At 25.2% G+C, this 24,356-nt stretch overlaps 8 protein-coding genes and 1 long non-coding RNA gene across 14 annotated transcripts; 3 read left to right on the top strand and 6 right to left on the bottom strand.

The window, feature by feature from the left end:
• Positions 1 to 335: 335 nt before the first annotated feature.
• LOC122853497 (chymotrypsin-1-like) lies at positions 336 to 1,351 on the bottom strand. Its single transcript, XM_044153997.1, has 3 exons — positions 1,312 to 1,351; positions 1,109 to 1,245; positions 336 to 1,030 (listed from the first exon to the last, which is right to left on the bottom strand). Exons 1-3 carry the CDS (start codon positions 1,349 to 1,351, stop codon positions 452 to 454), a joined length of 756 nt encoding a protein of 251 aa, XP_044009932.1. The 3' UTR covers positions 336 to 451.
• A 3,414-nt stretch (positions 1,352 to 4,765) lies between these two features.
• On the top strand, positions 4,766 to 7,514 carry LOC122853496 (transmembrane protease serine 9-like). Its single transcript, XM_044153996.1, has 11 exons — positions 4,766 to 4,855; positions 4,990 to 5,315; positions 5,407 to 5,658; positions 5,736 to 5,967; positions 6,327 to 6,331; positions 6,402 to 6,432; positions 6,495 to 6,633; positions 6,708 to 6,879; positions 6,940 to 7,200; positions 7,267 to 7,370; positions 7,439 to 7,514. The coding sequence occupies exons 1-11, from the start codon at positions 4,813 to 4,815 to the stop codon at positions 7,512 to 7,514; spliced, it is 1,641 nt and encodes a 546-aa protein (XP_044009931.1). The 5' UTR covers positions 4,766 to 4,812.
• Positions 7,515 to 7,534: 20 nt separating this feature from the next.
• Positions 7,535 to 8,691, bottom strand: LOC122851235 (chymotrypsin-2-like). Its single transcript, XM_044150338.1, has 5 exons — positions 8,611 to 8,691; positions 8,204 to 8,541; positions 7,870 to 8,121; positions 7,715 to 7,809; positions 7,535 to 7,628 (listed from the first exon to the last, which is right to left on the bottom strand). The coding sequence occupies exons 1-5, from the start codon at positions 8,666 to 8,668 to the stop codon at positions 7,577 to 7,579; spliced, it is 795 nt and encodes a 264-aa protein (XP_044006273.1). The 5' UTR covers positions 8,669 to 8,691; the 3' UTR covers positions 7,535 to 7,576.
• A 339-nt stretch (positions 8,692 to 9,030) lies between these two features.
• On the bottom strand, positions 9,031 to 10,715 carry LOC122853495 (chymotrypsin-2-like). Its single transcript, XM_044153995.1, has 3 exons — positions 10,709 to 10,715; positions 10,320 to 10,606; positions 9,031 to 9,450 (listed from the first exon to the last, which is right to left on the bottom strand). Exons 1-3 carry the CDS (start codon positions 10,713 to 10,715, stop codon positions 9,031 to 9,033), a joined length of 714 nt encoding a protein of 237 aa, XP_044009930.1.
• A 360-nt stretch (positions 10,716 to 11,075) lies between these two features.
• Positions 11,076 to 12,127, bottom strand: LOC122851237 (vitellin-degrading protease-like). The gene is made up of 4 exons (XM_044150339.1): positions 12,082 to 12,127; positions 11,697 to 12,010; positions 11,389 to 11,640; positions 11,076 to 11,318 (listed from the first exon to the last, which is right to left on the bottom strand). Exons 1-4 carry the CDS (start codon positions 12,107 to 12,109, stop codon positions 11,142 to 11,144), a joined length of 771 nt encoding a protein of 256 aa, XP_044006274.1. The 5' UTR covers positions 12,110 to 12,127; the 3' UTR covers positions 11,076 to 11,141.
• A 393-nt stretch (positions 12,128 to 12,520) lies between these two features.
• On the top strand, positions 12,521 to 13,170 carry LOC122851234. Its single transcript, XR_006373672.1, has 3 exons — positions 12,521 to 12,751; positions 12,833 to 13,016; positions 13,112 to 13,170. It is a non-coding gene; the product is annotated as an uncharacterized LOC122851234 (long non-coding RNA).
• A 1,612-nt stretch (positions 13,171 to 14,782) lies between these two features.
• LOC122851232 (protein EFR3 homolog cmp44E) lies at positions 14,783 to 20,132 on the top strand. Of its 3 annotated transcripts, none has more exons than XM_044150334.1 (6): positions 14,783 to 15,063; positions 16,879 to 16,955; positions 17,023 to 17,301; positions 17,624 to 17,883; positions 17,960 to 18,182; positions 18,251 to 20,132. In XM_044150334.1, exons 1-6 carry the CDS (start codon positions 14,982 to 14,984, stop codon positions 19,808 to 19,810), a joined length of 2,481 nt encoding a protein of 826 aa, XP_044006269.1. In that variant the 5' UTR covers positions 14,783 to 14,981; the 3' UTR covers positions 19,811 to 20,132. The 3 variants fall into 3 exon arrangements, with proteins under 3 accessions (XP_044006269.1, XP_044006271.1, XP_044006270.1); XM_044150336.1 differs by lacking the exon at positions 14,783 to 15,063 and adding an exon at positions 16,258 to 16,729; XM_044150335.1 differs by lacking the exon at positions 14,783 to 15,063 and adding an exon at positions 16,273 to 16,295.
• LOC122851233 (peptidyl-prolyl cis-trans isomerase FKBP1B) lies at positions 20,117 to 21,452 on the bottom strand. Its single transcript, XM_044150337.1, has 4 exons — positions 21,353 to 21,452; positions 21,182 to 21,235; positions 20,776 to 20,823; positions 20,117 to 20,686 (listed from the first exon to the last, which is right to left on the bottom strand). Exons 2-4 carry the CDS (start codon positions 21,216 to 21,218, stop codon positions 20,445 to 20,447), a joined length of 327 nt encoding a protein of 108 aa, XP_044006272.1. The 5' UTR covers positions 21,219 to 21,235; positions 21,353 to 21,452; the 3' UTR covers positions 20,117 to 20,444.
• Positions 21,453 to 21,613: 161 nt separating this feature from the next.
• Positions 21,614 to 24,304, bottom strand: LOC122851231 (transmembrane protein 68). 4 transcript variants are annotated; one of them, XM_044150333.1, is made up of 5 exons: positions 24,251 to 24,304; positions 23,598 to 23,823; positions 23,133 to 23,271; positions 22,941 to 23,035; positions 21,614 to 22,878 (listed from the first exon to the last, which is right to left on the bottom strand). In XM_044150333.1, exons 2-5 carry the CDS (start codon positions 23,641 to 23,643, stop codon positions 22,190 to 22,192), a joined length of 969 nt encoding a protein of 322 aa, XP_044006268.1. In that variant the 5' UTR covers positions 23,644 to 23,823; positions 24,251 to 24,304; the 3' UTR covers positions 21,614 to 22,189. The 4 variants fall into 4 exon arrangements, with proteins under 4 accessions (XP_044006268.1, XP_044006264.1, XP_044006266.1 ...); XM_044150329.1 differs by lacking the exon at positions 24,251 to 24,304 and adding an exon at positions 23,943 to 24,230; XM_044150331.1 differs by lacking the exon at positions 24,251 to 24,304 and adding an exon at positions 23,950 to 24,230.
• Between the last annotated feature and the right edge of the window lie 52 nt (positions 24,305 to 24,356).

The raw sequence follows: 24,356 nt of genomic DNA, 5'->3' as shown, positions 1-24,356 counted from the left end.
ATATACTCGAAAAGAAAAAAAAATTTCGAAACATCTGGCTTGTGTTTGTTGACGTTTTTAAATATTTAAAAAAAATATCTCATTAATATTCTGATGATTTAATTTTAATTATTTAACAAGCAGTATATTTAAATTATTTAATACTACATTGCTGTTTTTTATTTTTCATATTTAAGGTTTAAAATAAATGTCATTGTAAAAATTCAATACGACACTTTATAAAGTACACAACAAAACAATTTACATTATTTATTAAAAATTAAAATCTAGTTTTTCAAATAAATTACAATGAAATGAATAACAAAATTTATTTTCTGTTTTATATCTTTGCAAGTTTTTTTTATGACTCTTTTTGTTAACACAGTATTGTCATGTTAGAAACAAGCCAATGTTGAGTAATCAATTTATAAAAATATGAAATTCAATTTGCATGTAAATTTATGTATGATAATTAATTGTTCAGTATTTTCGTTATCCATGGAACAAATGAATATACACGTGTAAAAACATCAGGATAACCAGTTGCACATCCTTTTTTTCCAGCTATCCATGAGGCAACTCCAACCAAGGTGTTACCATCAACCAGTCCACCACCGCTATCACCAGTACATGCACCTTGTCCATTTGATATAAATGTACAAATTTGACTGTCATTAATTTCACGCAATAGCCATTTTTTACACAACGAATTACTAATTATTTTTGTTTCCAATTTCATCAAATCTGTTGGTAGATCATTTTTACCATTTGAATCTTTAGTTTTTCCCCAGCCACTTAAAGTTAAATTAGTATTTTCTGGAGTTTCTTGAGTTGGTAATTTAATAGCTTTTGTTACTGAATTGAAATAAATATTTTCACTCAAACTTAATATTGCAATGTCATTTTCAAATGATCCACTGTTAATGTAGTCTTCATGAATATAAATTTGACTGACGCCATATGATTTTGGTAACCAGGATGATAAATCATTTGCACCAGTTAAGACAGTCAATTCTTTTGGTGATAATTGTTGACAACAATGAGCTGCTGTCTGTTGATAAATATTAAAATAATAAATAAAAATAAACATTTTATGTGTAATATAAAATTAAGTAATTTTTTTATTTACAATAATGTGAATTTCATCAATTATGGTACCACCACATTTTAGATTTCCGTTCATGTATATTGCAACTGAGCTTGGAAGCTCACCTTCTTTAGCTTTTATTCCTTTTATTATTCTATTTTCAAGATTACCCAACACACCTTTAAATAATTAAATTTAAAATAAATAAACTTTGTAATATTTTTAAAAATATATATAAAACTTACTGGATATACTCAAAAAAAATATTAATTTTAAATTTTTCATGATGTTTCTTTTACACTTGGTAAATTAATAATACATTTTATTGATTTCAATTTTTTATGTATCATCAGGTGACATGAATTTTTTTTTAAATAAATTTTTCTTTTTTTTTTTTTATTTAATTTTAACAAGAGTTTAATATTTACCAGTGTGTTAATTAATTAGTTATATTATTCACGCATAAATTCGTGACGTTTTCAATAAATTTAAACTTGACTTGTTTGTATATTTTTTTTATATTTGACTTTGAGAATATTTTTCAAGCAATTGATAATTTTTTTTTTTTGTTACCGATAAAGGGCCGATTAAATAAAAAATTAGATAATGATGGATTTTTTTTATAATTTTCTACGGTAAGGGGTGGATTGGGGTAGGTTTGGACATAAACTCGTCGAAGTATATATTATATACCTATTATTTTAAAATTAATTAGAATAATTTGCAAATTAAAATTTTGACTGATGAACTTTTCTTGCTGTTGCTTTTCACTGGTGACTTGGAAATTTTACAGAAAAATTATTTCGACGTATAGTATTTAAAATTAAGTAAAAAAAAAATTAAACTAATCAGTTTTTATTTTATAAATTTGTTGAATCGACAATTGAAAAATAAATTGATCAATTAAACACTTGCACATTTTTTTTTATAATAAAATTCCACGAGGTAGTCTACACGAGGCAATTTAAAATAATTCTAACCAAATTTTAAATTGCCACTACCTCGTGGAAAGATGCAAGTGTTCAATTGATCATTTTTATTTTTCGATTGTCGATTCAACAAATTTATAAAAAAAAAAACTGATTAGTTTAATTTGTTTTTTTTACTTAATTTTAAATACTATTTGTCGAAATAATTGTTCTGTAAAATTTCCAAGTCATCAGTGAAAAGCAACAGCAAGAAAAGTTCATCAGTCAAAATTTTAATTTGCAAATTATTCTAATTAATTTTAAAATAATCTGTATATACATTAATATATTTTTTTTCTTTTACAAATTATTAAAATTCACAAAAATATATTTGAAATTTTTTTTGCACGTGTTTTTTTTTTAGGTTCGAGAGCATGGCATCCACGTGAAATTTTCTTTTTCACTAGGCGCGAAAGGTGTTTCAAAAATTTTTGCCTGGTGTTAGCCAATGGCTGATCTGCAGAGGGCGAAACTAGGCAGTAAATCCTAGAAAAAGCGACCTCTAGTCCTCGTCTAGGACAGTCTAGGATATATAAGGTGCAGTCCTAGACGATTTCTAGTCAGTTTGTCTCCGGGTTTCATCGGTTTAACATCATCTAAAAATTTTCCGTCCATTAAATTCGTGGTTAGTAAAAAAGTACCTCGTGGTTGTTTGGTTAAAAAAAAAAAAAGTGTAAAATAATAGAATATTTTCGTAGAATTTCGTCTGTTCGTCTTAGTTTTCGCGGATGGTATATCGTTTAGAATTTTTTTGTCGGTTACGTTTAGTTTGAAATGACCACGTGCCGATCGTCTCGTATGGTCATAAAAAAAAAAAAAAGTGAAAGTGTTTGTGCTAGTGATTATTATTAAAAAAGAAATATATAAAAAAAATTGAGTGATATAATAAAAGTGAAATAAGTGTAAAAAGTGTATAAGTGTAAAAAGTGCCTGTTGCTGTTTTGGGATTATTATTTAAATGGATTATTGGAGACTACCTTGACAATTTCTACATGGCTTCGCTGAGAGAATGGATCGGAATTTATGTGGATTATTGGAGACTACCTGGACAACTTCTTCATGGATTTGCTAAAAGGATATGATGGGATTTAATTGGATTATTGGAGAATACCTGGACAATTTCTACGTGGATGTTTACTCGCAAAAGGTAGGTTCCTCTAGATCAAGATTGACTAGTTGTAATTTTTAACCTATCCCGGAAAAGTGCTTCAATATCCTTGAAGTTTCAAAAAATTGTTGCTATATTTTTTGAAACTTCTTGTCGTTCCAAATTATTATTTTATGTATAGATTTATTTTGACTAATTTTTACAATAATTATACATTTAATTTAAATGTCAAATTGAATAGTGTGAAAGTCAAAATGAATCGACCTTGTCTATCTCAAACAGAGTAGACAAGGGTGATTAGGACATTATTATCTATCGTGAAAATTTATAATAGATAAATTTTCACCCTATTTTCCATTCGCGATGTATGTTTATGTTTAAGATATTTTTGATATTAAATGCACTTTTCCAAAAACAATAATCAAATTTTCAAGTATGTTTCAGGATTTTTTCTGTTTCAGCTTTTTATATGTTTCAGCTTTTTTATGATTTCAGGAGTTCGAGTTATTCAGGATTTTAATATTATGTTTTTTAATGTTTTCAGATTTTTTTTGTTTCAGGATTTGTATAATTTCATAATTTATTTGTTTCAGATTTTTATAATAATTTTCAAGACATTTAATATTTGCTGAATTTCAAGATTTTATAAAGTGAAATAGTGATATTGATATAGTGAAATAGTAGGCATAGAAATGTCCTATCACAATAAGTGATAGTGGCATAGTGAAATAAGCCTAGAAATGTCCTATCACAATAAGTGATAGTGGCATAGTGAAATGAGCCTAGAAATGTCCTATCACAACAAGTGATAGTGGCATAGTGATTAGTGAAATGAACCAAGAAAAGTCTTATGATATATCACATTAAATAATCAAAAATATACCTGCTGCTATGAGCGCGGGTATATAGTGATGTTTATATATTTTTTATATATTTATTTTTTAAACCCGCGTGCGTCCATACTTGCTGCTTTGAGCGCAATCGAAAAATTTAAAAATCCGGTCGAAACAATTCTAGCTGCAGCTAGAAAACGCGCGCGAAAAGTGGAATAGGTCTACTGGAGAAACCACTTGATAAAAAAAACGAGTCAAGTGCCTTACCCCCTGGGTGACTAGGAAAAGGCACGTTTTAAATTTACCTGTAATTATTTATTTATTATTTTTATTATAAGTTATCAATGAAAAAAATAATTATACGAGAAATATTTTTCGTTATAAAAAAGTTAACCTTATATTTCATTTTATTTCAATGATAAAAAATATTCATTGTTTTCATTCGATATTTATTTCACCTGTGTATTATTTTTTATCTTAATTATTTTTAAATGCAAATATTTATTCTTTCGTCATTCTAAAGGAAAAACATCAAAAGTCATGACCCACAATATTTAATGTGCGTCGAAATTAAATAAATAAAAAAATATATATTTAATAAATATAATTAGAAAATATGAAATTTATGAAATAAGGAAAATTTACATAAATAAAAAATCATCTTGTTGTTTTAATTTTAATTATTGTTTTTATGATTTGTTTTTTTTTATAATGAAAATATTATTTATTACTGTCAAAACAGTAAAAATTAAGTATATATAATTCAGATACCCAAGAAATTTTTAAAATTATTTTTATTAAATTTAACTGACAGTTTTTTATTTTGTTTAAAAAAATATGTCAGTGAAAATTATTGGATGCTTGGTTACTCTACTTGCTGGTAAATTTATATTAATTTTTTTCCTAGCTAAAAATTTACAAACAAAATATTCAAGTTGATCAATTAATGAAAAATAAAATATTCAAGATCTAGGTATATTTTTCTACGATTATATAATTTATTTAAATCAACAGTTGTATATGGAAAGCCTCCAAGTAAAGTTGTCGGAGGTGAACAAGCTGAAAGAAATGAATTTCCTCATCAAGTATCAATTCGAGACCGAGGAGAACACATTTGTGGAGGTGCAATAATAAGTCCACTTCACATTTTAACAGCAGCTCATTGTTTTGTCGACGAGGATGAAAAAGTTGCTCTACCTCATCCATCTGACATAGAAATTCTTGTTGGAGCAAACGACAAAAATTCACGTCTGGGACAAGAATATAAAATTCTCAAATACGAGTGTCATGAAAATTACGAAACAAAAAAATCAGATCGAAATGACATTGCTCTCATCACTGTAAGTTTTCAATAATTAATTTACAATAAAAATTTTTTTCCATTGCAAAAATATAGAAGAAACAATCAAAATAAATTTTACAATTTTTTAGTTGGAGAAACCTTTGGTTTTTAGTGGCTCAATTAAGCCAATAAATTTACCAAAAAAAGATATTCCATTAAATTCAGTAGTAACAGCTAGTGGCTGGGGAGCAACTGATTATCCAAATACAAAATTACCAAAACAATTGCAAAAAGTTGAATTAAAAATTGTTGATAATAAAGTATGCCAAGATTCTCATAAAATTAAAATATATCCAGAACAAGTTTGTGCATCTGGAGGTGAAGGAAAAGGTGTCTGTGTTGTAAGTTTCAAATAAACACAAGTAAAATTGCAATAATCTTGTAAATACAATTATTAAAATTATTTTTTTGATTACAGGGTGACAGTGGTGGTCCAATTATTGCAAACAATGAACTTGTTTCGATAATTTCTTGGGGAAGACCTTGTGCAAAAGGTGTACCAGATGTTGGCACACGAGTATTCAATTATCTTTCATGGATTGAAAATGCCATGAGCTCAAAATCACCACAAAAAAAATACAATTTATCAAAATCAAATTCATCAACTGAACAAAAAACCTCACTACCAAGTCGTTGTCTCTACTTCCAATGTTAAAATTAATTTTAATACTGTAAATAAAATATTTTAAACAAAGAAAATAAATTTTTTCAATGATCATTTAATTTTCCAATTGGAAATCATTCATCAGAATATCAAGTGGTTTATTTAATCACATAAATATATATTGACATATTGATAATAATATTTAAAAGTCTGGACAATTTAATAAAACCCAATAACATTTCAATTAAAACAACAACACTTTTTTGTATAAAAAAAAAACGTTTAAATATTTTAAAAAATCCATATGTAAATCAAAATTTTGTTGATTAAACAAATTAATTATAATTTATGTCTGTAATAACAAAAAAAATTAATTTTATCAAAATAACAATCTACCTATATAAGACAATGTTTTAATAATATTAAATTAATAAATACTACAATTAATCATTATCAAAAATGATAAAGATTATCTCGTTAATATTTTTTTTATTATTAACAAATACACCGGGTGAGTAAAAAATTATTAATAATAAAAATATTTGATAATAAATTTGAGAATTCATAAAACAGGTGGACATGGAAAACCTCCTAGTAAAATTGTCGGTGGATATATTGCAAGTGCAAGGGAATTTCCATACCAAGTTAGCATTCGTTACAATGGAAAACATATTTGTGGAGGTTCAATAATAAGTCCATTGCATATTTTAACGTGAGTTTAAATTAAATTTAAACTATTGTTTTATTGCGTCGTTAAACTGCCAATTTTTGTTGATATTTATATAGAGCTGCACATTGTATTGTGACTGGTACCATAAGATCACCGGTCAATACTTTACGTATATTTGTCGGAGCAACTGATAAATATGGATTTGGTGAAGAGTATCAAGTGGCTACGTATAATTATCACTCTGGTTATTCATCAAAAACAAACCAGAATGACATTGCCGTTATTACGGTAATTATCTTTGATTAATTTAGCTTTAATTAATTTATTAAAATGGTAATTTACTTTCAGCTGGCAAGACCATTAATTTTTAGTAACTCGGTGAGACCAATAGGTGCTCCCAGGAATGATACACCAGCTGGTACAACAGCAATAGCAAGTGGATGGGGTGCTTATGATTATGAATCAATTAATGAATATTATTCACCAAGTAAATTATTAAAAATTAACATGAAAATTGTTAGCAATGAAGAATGTGCTCGTTCTCATGTTTATCAAATTTTTACTGAACAAATTTGTGCATTTACTGCTAAAGGACGAGGAATGTGTATCGTGAGTTTGCTGAATTATTATAAAAATATATTTTAAAATTGACTAATGATGAATTTATCAACATAGGGTGATAGCGGTGGACCTTTGGTTGTTGGTGATCAACTTGTTGGAATTGTATCTTGGGGAAAACCATGTGGTAGAGCTCCAGATATTTTTACTCGTGTCTACAGGTTGGTCTATTTGATTGATCATATTTTTCGTAATTTAATTTTCTAATATCATTTTTTTTCTTTGGCAGTTATTTACCTTGGATCAATAGAATTCTTGCATCACAAAGAGCACCAAATAATTACTTACTTTACAAACAAAAATAAACAATAGACTTTTTTTAAAAAAATTTAATTCATTTATATAGTTTACATGTAAAATAAGATATTTAGTATTTTGAAATTATACTTTTAATCCAGCTATTGTAGTAATAAACACGACTGTAAAAAAAAAAATTGAAATTAAAGTTAATTTATGTAAATTAAAAATCAAGATTAAAATGTTGTTTTTTTTTAAAAAAAATTACCTGTAAACATCTGGAACATTTTGAGCACATGGTATAACATAAGAAGCAATGCCAATAACTTCACCATTTTTAACAAGTGGTCCACCACTGTCACCCTATTAAATTAAATAAATAAATTGTAAATAAATGTTAATTATCATTTAAATTCAACTTACATTACAAAGTCCAGTTCCTTTTTTAGAAAATGCACACATTTGTCCATCAAGAATATCGAAACCCATTAAATCCTGACATTTTTTTGATGAAATAATAGTCATTTGTGTTTTCATAATGTTAATTGGATTTAATCCATTTGGATATGACAATATTCCCCAGCCACTTGCCATGGCAATTTCATCTGGCAATCCATCCCGTTCAGGTAATTTAACAGCACTCAAAAGTGGACTAAAAACTAGTTCTTTTTCAAGCTAAAAAAAATCAATATCAACATTAAAAAATTTGTGATGAATTACAGATAAAAATTCATGATATTTTTGCTTTGAAACTAACAGTTATTATTCCAATGTCATGCATCATCGAGTCATTGAATGTTCCAGTAAATTTCGGATGAGGTGTAACTGATTTGATAGCACATGTTATTCCAGAACCTGGTACCATGGCATTCGTACCAACAACAATAACTAATTCCTTAGCTGGATTTTTTATTGTATCAATAAAACTTATACAATGACCAGCTGTTAATATATGTCTGTTACTTATTATTACACCCGAACAATGAGACGACGTATGTCCTTCTCTTCTTCCAATTTTTCTTATTGATACTTGATATGGAAATTCACCATAGTCACCAATGATACCATTAATTATACGCTCTTGAAAACTCTTGGCTAAAAAATAAATTACAATTTTTTTATAATAATTAGTAATTATAATTATTAATTTAATTTTTAACTTACCATTTGTCAAGCTAATTATTGCACAAATTAAAAATTCAATAAACAATATTTTCTTCATTGTTAAATAATTTTAATAATTAACATAAAATTTAAAAATTTTCTTCAGCTTTTATACTTTTTTTTTTTTTTGATTGAAATCCATATCTTTCATTAAAATAACAATTAAAAATTAATATTATTATTTTTTTATCCTCTTGTAAATTGCCAAATATTTATTTATTTAAATAAACAATATTTTGTATTGATTTATTTATGATTTTATTAAAAATTATTATCATTCAATTAACATAAAAAAATTTATCCTCAATGATAAAATAAAAAAAACAATTGCATATAATTTACATAACTTTTTTTAAATGTTGTTTTTTTATTTAAATTAACATAAATATTTTTAAAACAATAAATTTATTAAAATCAAGGTCATTCAGATGGTATAGGTATTTTTTCTGTGATATATCCATCAATCCAATCATAATAAAAATAAACTGAAGTAAAAACATCACTCTCACCAGTACCACATGCAACTTTACCAGAAGCAATGCCAATTAATTGATTATTATGAACAAGTGGATTGCCATTATCACCAGCACAAACACCTTTATTTCTAATTTCTCCTTGTCCACAAATTTGATCAACTGAAACTGGCCTAGATGTATAAGCTGTGCACTCTTCAGCTGTTATTGTACTCAACAATACAGGTGTAAATTCAGTTTTAATATCACCAAAATGTGCAACAAGTTTTGTCCAACCAGGTGTAAATGCAGCAAGTCCACTTGATAGTGGAGTTTTTGATGGAACAATTTGATCAGCATGGTAGCCCAATTTAATTGGATAAACAAGCTACAGCCAAGTGTTAAAAAAACATTAGAATTAGAATTAGAATTAGAATTTTTATTTAATAACCCAGCTGGCAAAGCCAAATGATAGGGCCTTTCATGAAACATCATTTACATTTCTTACAAATTTTCTTCATATGGTGTTAATAAAGTACAATGCAATAATAATTAATAATAAATAATAATTGGAGATAACATAATATTAGATTTATACAAAATTATTACAAGATTGTTCATATCCTTCTGGTAGTGTGAATTCCATTAATATTATTTAAGCCTCATTACATTTGCCAATTTAACATGTCTAGTTATGCCAAAACAATTAATATCATCATTAGCTAGATTAACCCACTTATTTACTGATAACATTAAGTTATTAGAAATTTTTTTATTATTGAATCTTGATGAATCAACAAGAGGATAAAAAGGCAATTGCTTCTTATCCCTCGTGTTAACACAAGGTATATTTATCAACATTTTTTGAAGTAATGTTGGACAGTAAACAAATGAATTAATTAAATTTAAACAGAAAGTAGTCAAAATCAAGTCCCTTCTACTTTTTAAATTCATGTAACCAGTTGACTTACATAATATCTTATTGTCATACCCATTTTCTAGCCAAATGCCATTTTTACACCAATATAGCTGTCTTAAAAATCTCCTCTGCACTCTCTCAATTTTTTTACATAAATACTCAGCTTCTGGTGACCATATAGGTACACCATATTCAAGTTTGGTTAACACTAATGTTTTATATAGTAATTCTAGAGTTGCACAACCAACAAAATTCTTATTCATTCTCACAACCATACCCAATATTCTCAAGGCTGAAGAACATTATTATTTTAATTTAATTTAATTTATCATGGTTACCTTTATCAGAGCCAAATCATGAGATGATGTTTTATTTTCCGGCTGATATTGTTCTGGAACAAGTATAACATCAGCAGAATATGCTTGTCTAAAATTTGCAACTGGTAATCCAGTTATAACAGCCAAATTTCTATATGGTCTTGTTACTTTTCCAACAAGACAACTTGCTGATGTTATATCTAAAAATTTATTATTATATCCATCGATATTCAATGAAACAACATAAGGAAAAGGATGATCATGTGAATATGGTCCACCACATCTTACTGGTGGTTTTCCATGACAAACTAAAATTAATTAATTATTATTTAAAAAAAGAGTATGTATTATAATTAAATTTGATAAATTTTTACCTGTTGAAATTGTAATTATAATAAACAGTAAAAGACTTGTCATTTTAACAATAATTTACATCAAAATGAATTAATTTTAATGATTATTTTAGACTTTATATATATGTGATATGTTTTCTCATGCATAAATGATCATGATTCAATTGGCACATGTAATTATTTATGTATTATTAGTTCAAATTTATTAAACTACTTGTCGTAAATTTAAAAAATTATTCGCTAATTATTTGACAAGTCTGCAGATTATTTAATTATATTTTATTAATCATTTGAATATATTATTTTGATTTATTTATAAGCTTCATTATTATTATTTTTTATATTTCATTGGAATAATTTTTATTTGAAATATTTTATTTATACAATTTATGTGTTTTAAAATTGTCAATTTCAAGGTTTTTTTATTTTATTTGATGTTATGATTAACAGATGTTGAATGATAAAAAAATTAAATATTTATTTAAATTTATTAACAACCAGGTGCTCGATATTTCGTGCAAGTTTTTATCCTCATTGCTTTATTGATGAAATTTAAATTTTCATAGACATCAGTGTACACGTCGGGTTTTCCTTTTGCACAGCCATCATTCCAAGATGCGAAACCAATAACACGTTTATCAACAACCAAGGATCCACCAGAATCACCCTGAAATTTTAAAAAGAAAAATAAGAAAAATCAAACAAACTGATGGAAATATTGTTTCTATTATTTTTACTTTGCAAAAACCAGAAGCTGAACCAGCAATTCCACAAAATTGTCCTTGATAAAGATTAAATTTAATTTTTTCTTGACACTCTTGTTTGCCTATCACTTGGACCTGTATTTTTTTGAGAACTTTTGAGGGATAGCCATTGTTTTGATCCTCCCAGCCCCACCCACAAACAATACCAGTTGCTTGTTCGGGAGTTGGTGAGTCTGGTAACAGTGCAGCTTCTTGACTGTCGTCAAATAAAATTTCATCATCAAGCTGAAACATTATAAAACTATTATCAACATCAATAACAATAATAATAAATTACTCACAGTGATAACAGCAATATCATTTTTATTGTAGTTATTATGATCAGCTCCATTTACAAAATCTTCATGCCAACTTATATTAAAAACACTGTGTTCATTGTGTGTATCATAAAGTTTTGTTGCACCAGTTACAACAGTAAAATCTAAACCTAGATCAGCAACACAATGAGCAGCTGTTAGTATATGTTTTGAACTTATAATTGTTCCAGCACAAACATAAAATCCATCGTATCTTATTGATGCTTGATATTTTATTTCATTGTTTAAAACAATTTCACCACCGACAATTCTTTTGTATCTTCTAGCTTCACGACATTCTAACCAAAAAAAAAAATACAAATATTAATAATAATTTTAAATTGATAAATTAAATAAATTATCAACAAACCTGATTTTAAAATTAATAATAAATTCATTAAAATTAAAACTATTGTATATTTTTTTTTTATCATTTTTTTTTTTTATTGAACTTTGATTGTTGCACTTGTTTTAAACAATATTTTTGCAATTTTTTTTTCTTATTTTAGTGTATTTTTATGTGCCACAAGAATTTGTTATCTTATCAAACTGGTAATTACTTTAAAATGTTTTTTTTTTTTCTCGTAATAAAAAGTGTAATAAATGTGTATATATATTTTTTTGATACAACAATACACGTGTCATTGGATAATTAAATAAAAAATTTTATTAAAGTCTAATATTAGTCATTCTTTTGTTTGATCAAGTATGACGTAAATTATCGTCAAAGAATTTTTATTTTTGCTCTGTTTGGTTTGACATAAAAATAGATTAAAATATTGACAATTAAATCATTCAAAAAATTTAAATATAAATTTTTAATTCAAATAAAAGTCGTTTGTTTAAGCAAATGTGTGTCCTGAATCTGCAAAAATTTAAAAAACTGTCATCCATGTTACTGGATGCTTTAAAACTTGAATTTCAAAAAATCGTTAAATTATATCTTTTTGGTAAAATTATATAAAAATTAATTGGAGTTTTTTTGGTGTACAACCTTGGCCAAGTTACCAAAATAATCAATGGAGAAAGTGTTGCTGAAGGTAATTCAACATGTAACAATTTATTGATGATTATTTTTTTTCAACAGGTGAATTTTCATCACAAGTTATAATATATTTCAGAAGACATGTTAAATGTACAGGTACAATTATCGATGAATTGCACAACAGTATCAAATTGTGTTATTTTTTTATGCAAATTTGTTCAATCTGGTGTGACTCAACTAGTTGATTATTTTTTATGCTAAAAAAATTCATCTGCACAGTAAATTCATATCAAAATATGGAACAACATTTTATTTATGATGTGAGTATTTTTGTTTTATAAATTATTTATATTATTATTGTTTTAATTTATTTGGTAAATGTCCTTGATAAAATTTTATTTTATTTTGTTGTCAGAGTGACTTTATTTTATGGACAGACACTTGTTGGCATTGCTTCATTTGGAATTCAATTTACAAAAAAAAAAAAAAATAGTCCAGCAGTATTGACAAGGTAAATTAATTTTTTTTTATTTAAACAATTAATATTGTTATAAAAAATTATAAAAATTATTTATAGTTTTAAATAAGATAATTAATTGTAAAATATTTAATTGGCAAAATTTGTAATATTAATATTTACGACATGTAAATTTATTTTTTTTCTATTCTGTTAATGGCATCATTAACAACATCAGGTTTATTGAAAATAAATAATTTTTTTGTGTTATTATTTTTAAAATTACGATGTGTAATTAATACATATATTAATTAAATTTAATAAAAAGAAAAACTAGTTGTATTAATTTATATACTTTCATTTTTTCATGTCAATTTTTTTAATAAGATAATTTTTTTTTTTTTTTAGGTATTAAATGTTTGTAAATTCGAAAATAATAAGTTAAAATTAGAAGCTGCATTTACCAGTGCGTTAATAAATTTATCATCAATTAAAAATATAAATTAAAAACTGACGAAAATAAATTAAATTAAAATAAATGAAAATATTTTTTTGGAATTAAATCAATTTGTGACGAGAACTTTAAAATGACGTCAAGTTTATATAAAAATCGCACGAATTGTCATCACACGCAATATTCACAACTGGACAATTACAAACACGTAAAAAAAGGTGCAAAAATATACACTGAATTTAAAATTTTTTCAAAGAGTTCAGAGACCCCAAAAATCCTCTGCATTTTTAATGATATTTTTTTATTTTCTTCAGTGACTTTATCTCTACATGACTCTTTTTTTTTATTACATTTTTACATCGTAAAAAATCATACAAAATAATGTTACCGTCAAAAAATATAAATACATAAAAATTTGTTTATACAAATAACGTGCGAATTTTATTTTTTCATTAAGTTATTATATATTTTTTTTGATAATTAAATTTTTATTTTACAATTTTGTAATTTAAATAATAAAAAATGCTCAAAATATTTTTGTTAATTTGATTTTTAATTATTAAGAAGTTAATAAAAAATATAATTAACATCAAATACTAAAAAATATACAACACCAAAAATTTAAATTAATTTTTTTTTCGTTTTTTAATTAAAATATTTAAGTTTATTTATTTTACTGATAAAAAATTTAAAACTCATTTAATTTTTGTCTAAAGTATTATTTAAAATTAAAGATTATAATTTTTTTTTTTTAAATAATTAAACCAAAATTAATTTAAAATTATTCATATCTATTTTTTTAAAAATAAAACAGTCAATTGGAAATTTAATTTTATTATTGAATATTGATGAAATAAGTGAGCCAAGGCAAAAATAAAAAATAATATGAAAATTAAATTAAAGCAGATGATTCCATCGAATCTCATTGACCCATGAACTTATTTTTATATTTTAATATCAACAAAGGCACTTGTATGTCTCTAGAATGAAGAATCTAGTCAAGTCAATAATTAAAACTATAAAACAGCTAGAAATTTATAAAGAAAAATAAAAAAAATAATAGGATAATATTCAGAGAGATAAAAAGAGCAAAGTTTTTTGCACAGGCGCTCTTTTAATTTAATGACGTCATGTGAAAATGGGGTGTGGGCTAAAATATTGCCTCGTGTGAATAGGGGTTAGTAGAGCACTGACGGGGGTGTGGGTCGCGAGTCATCTCGCGACTCAAACAAATAGACAAAAAACAAATAAAATTTAATTGAAAAAACCGGTCTTTAAATGTACAAAAATAATTAGTTAATTTGTTTTTTTTTTTTTTGGTGAAAACAAAGTACAAAGTAGATGAAAATTTAATTATTTTTTTTTTTTTCGATAATGGCTCTTATCAAGTGTTGTTTTGAAGTTGAAGCTTCTGAAGTTTTTGAAAGTGTTATTAGAAAATGTACAAATCCTGGATGTAAGTTTAGAAAAATTAATTAAAGTTTTTTATTAAAAAAAAATAATTTAAATAAATCAAATCATTTTTTTTTGTTGCAATTTTAAAATTTATTTTTATTTTTTAGTGTTGTGGCTCATAAATATTGATATACAGGTGTCGTGAAAGAAAAAAAAAAATAAATAAAATTCAAGTGGTTAAAATACCGTTTCTCTTTTTTATAAAATCGTGTCTAAATTATTCAAAAAAAAAATATATATTTTAATCTTATTTCTTGTGATAGTCTTTATTTTTTTTTTGCATATTTATTATCAAGCTGTCAATTGTGAAATTTATATTTTTTAAAAATTCAAAAATGAGAAAGAAATTGTTTTTTAATTTTATTAATTACTTGTGATATTAAAATAAAATGTTATATATTTTTTTTATTATTATTGAGATTATTTATTGATTTTAAATGTCTTGGTTTTAAAACACGAAATGTCAGTGACAATATGTGATAGTGGTTTATCTCATTATTCACTTTCAAGGTGATACGTCGTCCAGCACATTTATAAACATCATTTGACCCCATTTATTTTCTCCTCCAGTTTAAAAAAATTATTCAATCATTAACCCTTTAAATGAAATCTAAAAAAAATTAAATTTAGCAAATTTATTAAATTGTCTAACTTTTTTTATCTAAATTTAATAATAAACTAATTTTTTCTTTTTAGCATAATTTATTTAGTATTATTTTTTAAACAAAAATATCAATATTATTTTGTAAATTAATAAATTAAATATTAATTAATAAAATAAATAAAAAAAAAAAAATTTCTAACTTTTCAATTAAAAAATAAAAATAGAAAAAAATTATCCAAAAAATTGTTTAAATTATATTAAATTTTTTTTTTCTTTCAATCTAAATTTAATAATTAGTTTTTATAAATAAATAGTTGTTAAATTATTTTTATAATATTAAATTAATTTATTTCAAAATGTTTACATTTTTTTTGAGCTAATAAATTTACAATAATAATATATCCAATTAAAAAAAAATTTGAATATAATCCTAAATCAATACATACCTACCTAATTACCCGTAAATTTTTATTTAAATATTTTCATTTTCAAATAGTCATAGTAGTGTCCTCTACCAGCCCCGCCATAAAAAAAATTAATCTCCCCACCATTAAAAAAATTTCCAATCGATAAAACAGACCGAACAAAATAAAACCAATTTAGTCGGTACAAAATCATGGACAAATTATGTAAGTCCACTTAATAATTACTCCAAAATACACCCTTATAATCATAAAAAAAAACAACAAACCCCACAATTATTATATCTAAACACAAGCCAATATTAACAACCACTAATTAAATCAATCAACTCGTCAAGTTTTCCATTTTTTTATATCAAAAATATACATTGTAATTTGTACAAATATTTCCGGGTAAAACCAAAGTCAATACGAGCCATGTCATTGCGCAATGGAAATTGCAACAAATAAATAAATAAAAATGACGTTTATACACGTCAAGCAACAACGATCGAGAAAATTAACTTGATTGCAGTGTAAAAAAATGAATAAAAAAAGAAAAAAAAAAATTATTGCGATAGTAATAAGTAGTGGGGTTTCGGTTAGATAAACGTCAAGTTTTTTTTTTTTTTTTATACACTTTTTTCGATGCAGCATGTGTGGTAAATCAATTTCATGTCTTATTCAATGCTGACAGTACATAAGTCAAGATTGTCTTGATATTGTCTTATCATTCCATCGATTAAATTACGTTAAATTGATTTTATATTATTTTATTTTGATATGCATTTAATTGAGTATTATTGTCTAGGTTGTTGTTGGTGTTGTTCAGCCTTGAGGCCAAGGTACAAGAGGCTAGTTGACAATATATTTCCAGTAAATCCTCAGGTAATTGTCAACATAATATCAACAATTTAAATGAAATTAATCAAATTGTTTTTGCTTTGTTCAACAGGATGGACTGGTTAAAAACAACATGGAAAAATTAACGTTCTACTCATTGAGTAGTCCAGAAAAATTAGATAGAATTGGTGAATATTTATTTCAACGTGCATCACGTGATATTAACAGACATAGAAATGGATTTGTTATAATTGCCATGGAAGCTATGGATCAACTTTTATTGGCATGTCATGCACAGACACTTAATTTATTTGTTGAAAGTTTTTTAAAAATGATACAGAAATTATTGGAGTCTTCAGATTCACAATTACAAATTATGGCAACACAATCAGTAAGTATTTGTCATTTGAAGGTGTTATTCAAGTATAATTATTTTTAATTTTTGTTATTATTTTTTGAAATAAATTACATGTTTTTTCTTGACTTGAATAACACCTTTAATAAAATATAAATCAATCATTTTTCGTGTGTGTGTGTTTGTGTGGATTTGTTATTTAACATTTGCTATTTAAAAAAAATAAAATGATTTATTTTAATATTTATGTTCATATAGCTTTTGATGAATGAAATTCGCTAGTGTGTTTTAAATAAATAAGAATATGATTGCAAAATAAAAAAAATTAAAAGTTGAAAAAATTATTTTCAATGGACAGTTTGTCAGATTTGCCAACATCGAAGAGGATACGCCGTCTTATCACACAAGTTACGATTTCTTTGTATCAAAATACTCTTCAATGTGTCACTCCAACGACGACAACTTGGCAATTCGCAAGCAGATTCGACTCGCCGGGATACAGGGATTGCAGGGTGTCGTAAGAAAAACATTATCTGATGATTTAGTAGAAAATATTTGGGAATCTGTACATATGGATAAAATAGTACCATCATTACTTTACAATATGCAAAATGCAAGGTAAAAATAAAAACATTCTGTCATGAGCTATTAACAAGTTAAAAACAATTTAAACATTTTTTTTTTTTTTAAATAGATATGCTGATAAAGAAAATACAACTCCAGAAAGTCCAACAGAAGAACGTTCTGATCCTCCACAATTTGCTGAAACATGTATGCGTGAATTAGTTGGTCGTGCATCATTTGGACATATTCGTTGTGTCATTAGTCCAGTACTGCAACATCTTGATAATCATGATTTATGGGTACCAAATTATTTTGCAATTCATACATTCAGAATAATAATGTTTTCAATTCAAGTAAGTATTTAAAAATAAATAAATATATCATAAAATACAATTGACTATAATACAATTTAATTTTACAGTCACAATATTCTTATACTGTTGTTGAAGCACTAATGACACATCTTGATAACAATTCAAAATCATCACCAAAAACACGTACATGTATTGCTGATACATTATCAAAAATAATATCAATAGCAGCTGGTGAAAGTGTTGGTCCATCTGTTCTTGATATTATAAATTCATTATTATCACATTTACGTATATCTGTAACAAGAAATCAAACATCAACAAATGATGAACAGCTATATCAAGAGGCATTGATAAATGCACTTGGTGAATTTGCAAATCATTTACCGGATTATCAAAAAATTGAAATAATGATGTTTATCATGAGCAAAGTACCATATTGTCAACCAGATAGAATAATATCTGTTGGTAAAGGTGATGTACTGCTACAAAGTATATTATTAAAATCATTACTTAAAGTTGGAACAAAATACAGAACAATACATCTTAATACAACATTTCCACCAAGTTTTTTGGATCCATTATTACGTATGTCATTGGCTGCTGATGCTGAAATGCGTTTATTAGTACAAAAAATATTCCACACACTTATTGATCGTCATCAAAATATTGAAAAGCTTGAAAAGCCATCAATTAACATGTTAGAGCTTGATTTAGTTATTGAAAAATCATCTGGACCAGATGTTATATTTATACGTAAACATGGTCCAGAAATATACTCAGCACTTTATGAATCTCTTGAGTTGTCAAGTAATAATGTTGATAATATTGAAGCAATATATACAACACTTGCATTATTAGCTGTTGAGCTAGCATCAGAAGATACAATACTTGAACAATTACGTCTTGTACTTAGTCTACAAGATTTAGCATTGACTAATAATCAATTAAGTACATCAATTAAATTTAATTTACATGCTATTGTTATTAGTTTATTGGTGCTGATATCAAATGTTTGTAATATTAATTCATTGATTGATTATAGTAAAAAATTAATTGAATCAAGAAAACGTGATAGTCCACATTTATTACCAAAATTAAGAGCTCAATATGATACTAACTTACCAAATAAAATACCAGCATTTTTACTTGTTGATCAATCAATTGTTACTGAATGTCTTAAAACATCTGGACTTGATCCATTAAAATTACAACACAGTAATGTTTATAGTCATTGTTCATTGTACAGTAGTATTCATAGAAATTCTTGGGTAGAAACTGCTGGTAGAAATTCAATAGCAGACATTAGCTCATCAAATAATGAACTTGATTCTGGTAATTCATCACCTGGTGTTGAGAAAAAAATAACAACTCAAGAGTTTACATTTGAAAGTATGAAAAAAATATTAACTGATTGTGCTAATGATCAATTAGTTGAAGATGAAAAACGTTTAAAATTATCAGAAGTATTTAGAACAGCTCCTTTTGATGAACTTGTTACTAAAACACAACCAAAACATGAAGTTTTACAAAATAAATTATCAGATATATTTAATTCATTGACTATTGAACCGAGAAATTTATCACAAGGAGTTCAAATTGTTGATGCTAAATCTAATCAACAAATTCCAGCCTATGAAGTACATTTTCCTGAACTATTTGTCTATTAAATTTAATATATTTTCTTATTATTTATTTATATTTTTTTTTTTTTTGTTTATTTACATATTTGCATTTTGAAAATAACAACTACTAATTATTCGTTCGTTTGTTTATATATAAAAAAATGCACAATGCAATATTTTTATAATCAATTATTTATCCTTTTTTTTTATTTAACTGACAATTGTTTATATGAAAACAAAATTAATAAATCAAATATTTATACGTGTACTAGATATTACTAATTATGAAAAAATAAAAATATTGTTATTTGGAAATGATGGCTAAAAAAAAATAATTCAATTATTAATAAATTAATTAAACAGTTTTCAGATTTTGTTATTTAATTGAAACCACTCTGGTAGAATTTTTACAAACATGAATTACATATATATTTATTTTTTTTAATATCAGGAATGAATAATTTGTAAAATTGTTATTAAATTTGAAAATGAAATTTTTTAAGTATTATTTATTGTGATTAAATCAGATGATAATTATATTAATTGTGCGTTTTGCGACGATAAACTTAAATAATAGTAATTATTTTTGTTTCATTGAATTAATATTAAATTACATTGATGATTTATCGAAATTATTTTAATCAAATTTGGCATGTCTTGCTTGAGTAAAAATGATTATTTACTTGATGTTAATAAGCTCGACGTCAAAAATGAGAGTTGCATTTGGTGGAATGACACCTGGATGTCCTTGTGCACCATAAGCAAAGTCTGGTGAACAAGTAAGTCTTGCACGTTCACCAATAGACATTTGGGCAACACCTTGATCCCATCCTTTGATAACTTCACCTTTGCCAATTTTAAATTGGAATGGCTTGTTGCGATCGCGACTTGAGTCGAATTTTTTACCATTTGTCAATGTTCCTAAATTAAAAATTTAATATACCAATTATTAGTCAATTAAATACTCTAAATAAAACATTAAATATTTTATTTTTCATGTAGTTATTTACCTGTGTAGTGAACGATGACAGTTTGTCCAGTTTTTGGATATCTCTGACCTTAAAAAAAAATAGAAATTTGCATTTCAATTATTTATTTTTATTTAACAAAATAAAATACATATTAATCTATACTCGTTTTGTAATCATAATTTATAAACGACACATCAACTAGGTCACAAGGTAAATTTATTATAATTTATACAAAAATATCGATCTTCAAAGAAAAAAAAAAAAACTCTTGTCATTCAATAGCAGCACAACGAGTCAACCTAACCAACAAATTTAAAAAAAAAAATAATTTACCATTTAATTTTAAACAATTAAATATTGTTTATAGCTAAACTAAAATTACATGTAATTATTTATTTATTTATTACAATTGTTTATTGGTAAAAATAAGAATAATAATAATTACCATCACCGGGTGAAAGAACCTCAACATCCACGCCCATTGTTGCTAATAATCAAGCTGAAATAAATAAATATTTATTGTTATTATTGTAGTTTAATTGTTTATTAACAATATGGAAAAAAAAATTATTGGATTAATTGATTATTTATCATAAATAAATGAAGAATAAATTACCTTCGAATTAACACGTTTCACAAAATCAACACGGCTTACGTTTTTTTTTTTTTTTTTTTTTTTTTGTTGGTGGGAAAAAAAAAAGAATCCAAAAGAATCCATTTTCAGGATGATTCCGAAAGCCACCACTAGAATATGAATATATTTTCCAACTTCCGTATCCGGAATTTATTAATTTTATTTTTTTGCGAATAAAATAGGATCAATTGGGATAAATAGGATTTTTTAATAAAAAAATAATTAAAATAAATAGACAGTATCGTTTTTCGTTTTTTTAATTTACAATTTATTAATTAATAATAATTTATCAACAGATAAAAAAAGACATTTTTATTATATTCAGATCAATAGATATATATAAATTTTATTTTAAATAAAAATTAGATAATGAAAAAATCTTTAAATTCTAAATGAGCAAATTATATATTTTTTAAACTGATACTTTTTTTTACTTTTTCTTTTAGTAATTAAAATTAAATAATTTATCTACCTGTTAAGTTAATTGCACAACCAACTTTTAAAGTACATGATTTGTTCTTTTTTTTTTCTTTTAATTACTATGAGTCTTATTTAAAAATTGGAAATATATTCATTTTTTTTTCTACAATGTCACTCATTGAGGAATGTATCCAAGAAAAAAAAAAAAAAAATGGAGTATCATTTAAAAATAATTACCCAGCATGGAATTGATGATGAAAAAAAAATAAATAATTTTTTTTTCATCATCAGGAAGTACTAATTCAAATTGAATTCTCTCTTTTTTGTTTAAAAAATTGTCTATTCAAATGGAACTCTCTTTTGTTGTTGAAAAAAATTTTTTTTTTAATTAAAAAATAATTATTTTGTTTTATCATAGCTTGATGATGATGATGGATCATAAATCCTTTCAAGAAGAGCTCTTGTTATGCTACCAGGTTTTTTCTGATATTTATTTATTAATTCTTCCAGTGCAAGAGCAACTTTGTCCTTCACTTCTTCTGGTGTCAAGCTGTCATCAAACGATATTGGATCCCCAACATAAGTTTTTAATTTAACTGGAAAGCCACCATAAATTGGTGCAAATGGAAATTTCGTTGCAGCATATATTCTAAGCCAAAAACGTCTACCCCAACTGACTGTTCTAAATGCTTCACGTAAATTTTGAGTAAATAATGGTACTATTTTAACTTTTGCATCAACTGCAACTTTAGCAAAACCCAAACGATTTTTCCATAACAATTGATAATATGAGTCACCAAATTGTGCCTCATAAACACCACCAGGTGATATTGCAAGCATGTTACCATCTTTCAATATTGATGAGCATGTTTGTATTGTTCCTGGTATCAATTTCATGACATGACATATTATTGAAAAACCTGGTACTTTTAATAGAAATCTATCAACAACACTGTGTACTATTTTTGAGTTGACTAATACCATTTTTGAAACGAAATAGTATAAATCAATTGGTACTGCACCATGATAATATATAAATAAAACTGGCTCATCCATTGGAATTTTTTCCATTCCAACAACTTCATATCCTAGATAAATAAATTGTCTCAATTATTTGTAATTATGATTTATCATATTTTTTTAAAATTACCATGAAGAATGTAGCCATGAACATCCCAAATTGCAGCAACAACATTTCTTGCTGCAATTTTCCAATCTTTTCCATATGCTTCTCTCAGTCGTACTCTTTAAGGAAATATAAATTTTAAAAGTCATTGAGTTCATCAATTATTCATAAAAAATTCATTAATTATTTATTATTTAAAAATAAAAAACAACATACCTGTGTAATTTATAGATGTAAAAAATTAAAGCAGATACATATAACAATATTAGAATAAAAACTGGTAAAAGGAAGGTGATTAACAAAGGCATCAAGAGCCAAGATAACCAGAGAGTAAAGTCCACATCAATGTAATCAACTGAAACATTAACAAAAAACAAGAAAAATAATTAAATATGAATCGTAAACGTAATCTGATAATAATTACTTTAAACAATTATCATAGTCAAGTACTAGAAATTGATAACAACAATTATCAAGTGATTCCAAAAATTATAATTCAATTATCAAATAAATTTCGATTCAAGTAGATTTTTTTCTATATCGTACGATCAAATTACAATCAAGATATCAATTATCTTCTTACACAACCGTCTTTATTTATAAAAAAAAAAAAAATCATAAAAATAGTACATTTAATTAACAATAATAATAAAATATTAAACAAATTTATAAACAACTTACCAATGACATCTTCGAAGCCCTTGATACTATTTGTTAACATGTCCATGACTATTGAAGACCTGATCAAGCACCGTTTGTCTTAAAATTTTTTTAAATACAAAAATAGTAACAATAGTAAAATTGAGAGGAATAAAAAATAGTTTAACAATCACGCTCTCATCGACAGGTGGAGTGTATCCATGTCTACGTTGTTGTTATTGTGTTGTCTGTCGTCTTTTTGCTTCTGCTATAACAAACAAAAAAAAAAAAAAAAGTAACAAGTTTTTTCTCTACGTTTTAAAAATTAATCAAGAAGGGGAAATAAAATTTTTCAATTTTAATATATTTTAAATAAATAATAATAACAATATGCCTGCTTTCACAAATATTTTTTTTTGTGTTGAACCATCGAAAATGTCACACACATTTAAAAACATTCTCCCACTATTTTTTTGATATATTAAATAATCAAAAATGAACTTAAAAATTAATTAATATACTGAATAACAAGATTATTTAACAAAAAAAAAAAATAGCAAATCGATAATTAATGACTTAATAAATGTCTACTGTTATTGTTATTATTATTTTTATGTTTTGGTTATGTTGATGGGTTCAATGGGGGTCATGATGATTCAAGAATATTATTATTATTTTATTGCGTATATTTTTACATGACAATTGACATTGTTGTTGTTGTTATTTTGTTAAAAAAAAAAAAAAAAAAATTATAAATAAATAACAAAAATGGCGGCGATTGTCGTGAAGTTGGCTGCATGT

Source organism: Aphidius gifuensis, linkage group LG3, assembly GCF_014905175.1.
Source record: "Aphidius gifuensis isolate YNYX2018 linkage group LG3, ASM1490517v1, whole genome shotgun sequence".
Classification (NCBI taxonomy): Eukaryota; Metazoa; Arthropoda; class Insecta; order Hymenoptera; family Braconidae; genus Aphidius; species Aphidius gifuensis.
Note: the sequence above shows the minus strand (reverse complement) of the source record. Positions and strands in the feature narration are given on the sequence as shown.

Bases quoted from the DNA above. Each gene is read 5' to 3' on its own strand.
- LOC122851232 (XM_044150334.1), top strand. From the start codon at position 14,982: ATGGCTCTTATCAAGTGTTGTTTTGAAGTTGAAGCTTCTGAAGTTTTT. The intron at 16,956-17,022 runs GTAATTGTCAAC...TTTGTTCAACAG, and splicing joins TATTTCCAGTAAATCCTCAG to GATGGACTGGTTAAAAACAA. The intron at 17,884-17,959 runs GTAAAAATAAAA...TTTTTTAAATAG, and splicing joins TACAATATGCAAAATGCAAG to ATATGCTGATAAAGAAAATA.
- LOC122851231 (XM_044150333.1), bottom strand. From the start codon at position 23,643: ATGGACATGTTAACAAATAGTATCAAGGGCTTCGAAGATGTCATTG. The intron at 23,272-23,597 runs GTAAGTTGTTTA...TTAATGTTTCAG, and splicing joins GGGCTTCGAAGATGTCATTG to TTGATTACATTGATGTGGAC. The intron at 23,036-23,132 runs GTATGTTGTTTT...ATTTCCTTAAAG, and splicing joins TACATCTATAAATTACACAG to AGTACGACTGAGAGAAGCAT.
- LOC122851233 (XM_044150337.1), bottom strand. From the start codon at position 21,218: ATGGGCGTGGATGTTGAGGTTCTTTCACCCGGTGATG. The intron at 20,824-21,181 runs GTAATTATTATT...TTTTTTTTTAAG, and splicing joins GGTTCTTTCACCCGGTGATG to GTCAGAGATATCCAAAAACT. The intron at 20,687-20,775 runs GTAAATAACTAC...TTTTTAATTTAG, and splicing joins TGTCATCGTTCACTACACAG to GAACATTGACAAATGGTAAA.
- LOC122851237 (XM_044150339.1), bottom strand. From the start codon at position 12,109: ATGAATTTATTATTAATTTTAAAATCAG. The intron at 11,641-11,696 runs GTGAGTAATTTA...ATAATGTTTCAG, and splicing joins ATGATATTGCTGTTATCACT to CTTGATGATGAAATTTTATT. The intron at 11,319-11,388 runs GTAAAAATAATA...TTAAAATTTCAG, and splicing joins CAGCTTCTGGTTTTTGCAAA to GGTGATTCTGGTGGATCCTT.
- LOC122853497 (XM_044153997.1), bottom strand. From the start codon at position 1,351: ATGAAAAATTTAAAATTAATATTTTTTTTGAGTATATCCA. The intron at 1,246-1,311 runs GTAAGTTTTATA...AATTATTTAAAG, and splicing joins ATTTTTTTTGAGTATATCCA to GTGTGTTGGGTAATCTTGAA. The intron at 1,031-1,108 runs GTAAATAAAAAA...ATTTATCAACAG, and splicing joins TTGATGAAATTCACATTATT to ACAGCAGCTCATTGTTGTCA.
- LOC122853495 (XM_044153995.1), bottom strand. The intron at 9,451-10,319 runs GTAACCATGATA...ACTTGGCTGTAG, and splicing joins ATGATTTGGCTCTGATAAAG to CTTGTTTATCCAATTAAATT.
- LOC122853496 (XM_044153996.1), top strand. From the start codon at position 4,813: ATGTCAGTGAAAATTATTGGATGCTTGGTTACTCTACTTGCTG. The intron at 4,856-4,989 runs GTAAATTTATAT...TTAAATCAACAG, and splicing joins CTTGGTTACTCTACTTGCTG to TTGTATATGGAAAGCCTCCA. The intron at 6,634-6,707 runs GTGAGTTTAAAT...ATATTTATATAG, and splicing joins AGTCCATTGCATATTTTAAC to AGCTGCACATTGTATTGTGA.
- LOC122851235 (XM_044150338.1), bottom strand. From the start codon at position 8,668: ATGAAGAAAATATTGTTTATTGAATTTTTAATTTGTGCAATAATTAGC. The intron at 7,810-7,869 runs GTAAGTTGAATT...TTAATTTAATAG, and splicing joins AAGGAACTGGACTTTGTAAT to GGTGACAGTGGTGGACCACT. The intron at 7,629-7,714 runs GTAATTTTTTTT...TTTTTTTTACAG, and splicing joins AATGTTCCAGATGTTTACAG to TCGTGTTTATTACTACAATA.